Raw genomic sequence first — 3,576 nt, 5'->3', positions numbered from 1 at the left:
TGTCTTCTTTGACTATGCCACTTTATAACTTATTTTCCCAAGATCTAGAGCAACTTCTAAAAATCTGTTATTATCATTACTATTATTTTACTTCTACTAGACCATCCAAATGAATTATAAGTTCTTTGATTAAAAAACAAAAAAAAACAGTTATGTTACACAGAATTTATGTTCTCAGAACTTGTTAGCTTAGCAGAACAAACTACATTCAATGAGATAATGTTTAACTAATTATGCAAAAACCAGAAGAATTCACATTGACTAGGAGTGCTTCTTCTCTCTATGGTATTTGTATGCCTCTGAGAGTGTATATGTTTCTATATATGTAACAGAAAAAGAGAGAGAGAAATAAAACACAGAAGCAGAAATTTGAGATACATCATCCAAGGAGACTGTATCTGTATTCCTGGACAAATTTAATTGTAACATAAAAAAATGATTATGTCTGTCAAAATGCCATTTTAAAGCACATTTAACCACTGATGGTATGAATTTAGGTTAAAACAGAAATTAAGAAAGACATTCAATACAAACTGCCGTCTTGAATCAGAATCTCTAAACCCGGCAGTTTCAAGCCAACATGCTCCAGCTCAATGGTACAGTCTTCATGCCCTCAGTGCTGACACTGATTGGGATCCCTGGCCTGCAGTCTGTGCAGTTCTGGATCGGCTTTCCCTTCTGTGCCATGTACATCATTGCTGTATTTGGAAATTTCCTAATCTTGGTCATCATCAAATCTGAGCACAGCCTCCATGAACCCATGTATCTCTTCCTGGCAATGCTTGGAGTGACAGACATTGCTCTCAGTACCTGTATCCTACCAAAACTGTTAGGGATATTCTGGTTCCATTCACCAGAAATACTTTTTGATGCCTGTCTCTTTCAGATGTGGCTCATCCATACCTTCCAGTGTACTGAGTCAGGTATTCTGCTGGCCATGGCCTTGGACCGCTATGTGGCAATCTGTGATCCTCTGAGACATGCAGCTATTTTTACCCACAAATTCCTCACTCAGATTGGGGTTGGAGTGACACTCAGAGCAGGTGTCCTTATAGCTCTGTGTCTCATCCTCATCAAATGCCGGCTGAAACACTATCGGACCACTGTGGTCTCCCATTCATTCTGTGAGCACATGGCCATTGTGAAGCTGGCAGCAGAAGATACTCGAGTCAACAAGATTTATGGTCTTTTTGTGGCTTTCATTATACTTGGATTCGATATAATCTTCATCACACTCTCTTACATTCGAATATTTGTAACTGTCTTCAAACTGCCTCAAAAGGAAGCTAGACTCAAAGCTTTTAACACTTGCATTGCCCACATCTGCGTCTTCCTTGTGTTTTATCTCCTGGGTTTCTTCTCCTCCTTTACACACAGATTTGGGTTCCATATTCCATCTTACATTCACATTCTTCTGTCCAATCTTTACCTGCTCATCCCACCTTTTCTCAATCCTATTGTTTATGGTGTAAAGACCAAACAGATTCGAGATCGAGCGTCCAAGATTTTTCACTTGAAGGATGCATCTTGAGCTCTCATCTATCTTATTTCAAATAATACAAATTCAATCTGAGAAACACTATTTTTTAGTGCTATTGTTTGTTTTCTTATGTTCATTTGTTTGCTGAAATAGAGAGCTCTAGGTTTTACATTTGCAACACTGAAGCTCTGATTCCTATTCAAATAACTTCACTTATATGGATACAAATTTACTTGGAGCATACATTTAGCCAGTAGATAACACAGAAGAAGAAATTATAAAGATTTTGTTTTTAATTAAATCAATTTTAAGGACATCTTTTAAAAGTGTAAATAAATATTAATACTTTTTTGCTTCTTCTATTTAAAAATATGAAGTGGTATCAATGCTACTGTATAAAATATCAATGTAATGAATTATAATATATTGTGTATGAAACAAAATCTATGCTGTTGTTTATAAATATACTTATTCTCATCACTATTATTGTATTTAAGGCCCTAAAGTTCTTTGTTCTGCAATTATGTGTTGAGCATTAAGTCTATTTATACCTTATACATTGAAACATACTTATATTTTATATTTATAATATTAAGCAATGTAAGCATATTTATATTATTAAAATATTAAAATCATACTAAAATGTGTGATAGAGTTATAACTGAAATTAGTGGAAGTGTTAAGTAAATATAAAAAACTGTGCATTTAATATACTTGTTTTGACCTATGATATGATATATTAGCAATATTTTTTAGATAAAAGCAAGTTCTATAACTATATCTGAAGAAGAAACAACTAATTCTATAAGGGGAGATTATACATATTCTATATATATATATATATATATAATCCTTGTGTTTATACATATATATAACTTCCATCACACTTGTTCATGGAAGGCTCTTACTCTGGTTCTGTCTCTGTGTGTGACGCATTCATGATTAGCTCACATATTTGCAGAAAGTTATGCCAGTGCAGGTTAAGGTTTTTGATAACGAAGACCAAATCCTTCACTTTACAAATAGGGTAAGTAAGTTCAAGGTGGTCTTACATAATGGTCACGAGTAATGAGAAATATGTTTACCCAAGATTTTACCTAAATTAGCTCTGACTGAACTGAACTGATATGTATACTTTTTCAAATGGTTTTCTTGTTAATTTTGTGTTTCCCAGTAAATACCCAGAAGTGAGATAGCTGGATATTGTGGATAATGGATAATGGATCTTTTCTGATGCCATATACATTTTAGATTTTTTTATTTCTGTGAAAAATATTCCTTGGAGTTTGATAGGAATAGCACTGAATATGTAGATGGCTTTAGGTGATAAGGACTTTTTGACAGTGTTAATTCTCCCAAGCCATGAACACAGAATGCCTTCCCATTTATTTGTGTATTCATCAATTTCTTTCAAAAACGTATGTACAGGTCTTTTCAGTTCAGTTCAGTTCAGTCGTTCAATCTTCGCAAAGAGTGTCCGACTCTTTGCGACCCCATGAATCGCAGCATCCCAGGCCTCCCTGTCCATCAACAACTCCCGGAGTTCACTCAGATTCACGTCCATCAAGTCAGTGATGCCATCCAGCCATCTCATCCTCTGTCATCCCCTTCTCCTCCTGCCCCCAATCCCTCCCAGCATCAAAGTCTTTTCCAATGAGTCAACTCTTCTCATGAGGTGGCCAAAGTTTACTTCCTTGGTTAAATTTATTCCAAATTCATTTTATTATTTTTGTTAAGACTGCTAATAGAGTGGTTGTTTTAATTTCTCTTTCTGCTAAGGCACTGTTAGCATACAGAAATGCAACAAATTTTTCAACATCCAATTTGTATTCTTCAATGTTACTATATTCATACATCATGGTGAAGCTGATAGAGTAATTTGTGTATAAAATCATGTCATCCACAAATAGTGACTGTTTCACTTCTTTCCAGTTTGAATGAACTTTATTTCTTCTTCTTGCCTAAATGCTCTGGCTAGGACTTCCAATATTTTGTTTACTAGGAGTGCCAAGAGTGGACATCCTTATCTTGTTCTTGTTCTTACAGGAATAACTTTCAGTTTCTCACTATGGAGTGTGTTATCTGTGAGTTTGCCA

At 35.0% G+C, this 3,576-nt stretch overlaps 1 protein-coding gene across 1 annotated transcript; it reads left to right on the top strand.

Moving 5' to 3' along the window:
* Positions 1 to 580: 580 nt before the first annotated feature.
* LOC138420465 (olfactory receptor 52A5-like) lies at positions 581 to 1,531 on the top strand. Its single transcript, XM_069553698.1, has one exon. It carries the CDS (start codon positions 581 to 583, stop codon positions 1,529 to 1,531), a length of 951 nt encoding a protein of 316 aa, XP_069409799.1.
* The last annotated feature ends 2,045 nt before the right edge of the window (positions 1,532 to 3,576 follow it).

Source organism: Ovis canadensis, chromosome 15, assembly GCF_042477335.2.
Source record: "Ovis canadensis isolate MfBH-ARS-UI-01 breed Bighorn chromosome 15, ARS-UI_OviCan_v2, whole genome shotgun sequence".
Classification (NCBI taxonomy): domain Eukaryota; kingdom Metazoa; phylum Chordata; class Mammalia; order Artiodactyla; family Bovidae; genus Ovis; species Ovis canadensis.
This window is presented reverse-complemented; position numbering and strand designations above follow the sequence as displayed.

What these genes read in the sequence shown, in the direction of transcription:
- LOC138420465 (XM_069553698.1), top strand. Translation starts at nt 581, where the DNA reads ATGCTCCAGCTCAATGGTACAGTCTTCATGCCCTCAGTGCTGACACTG.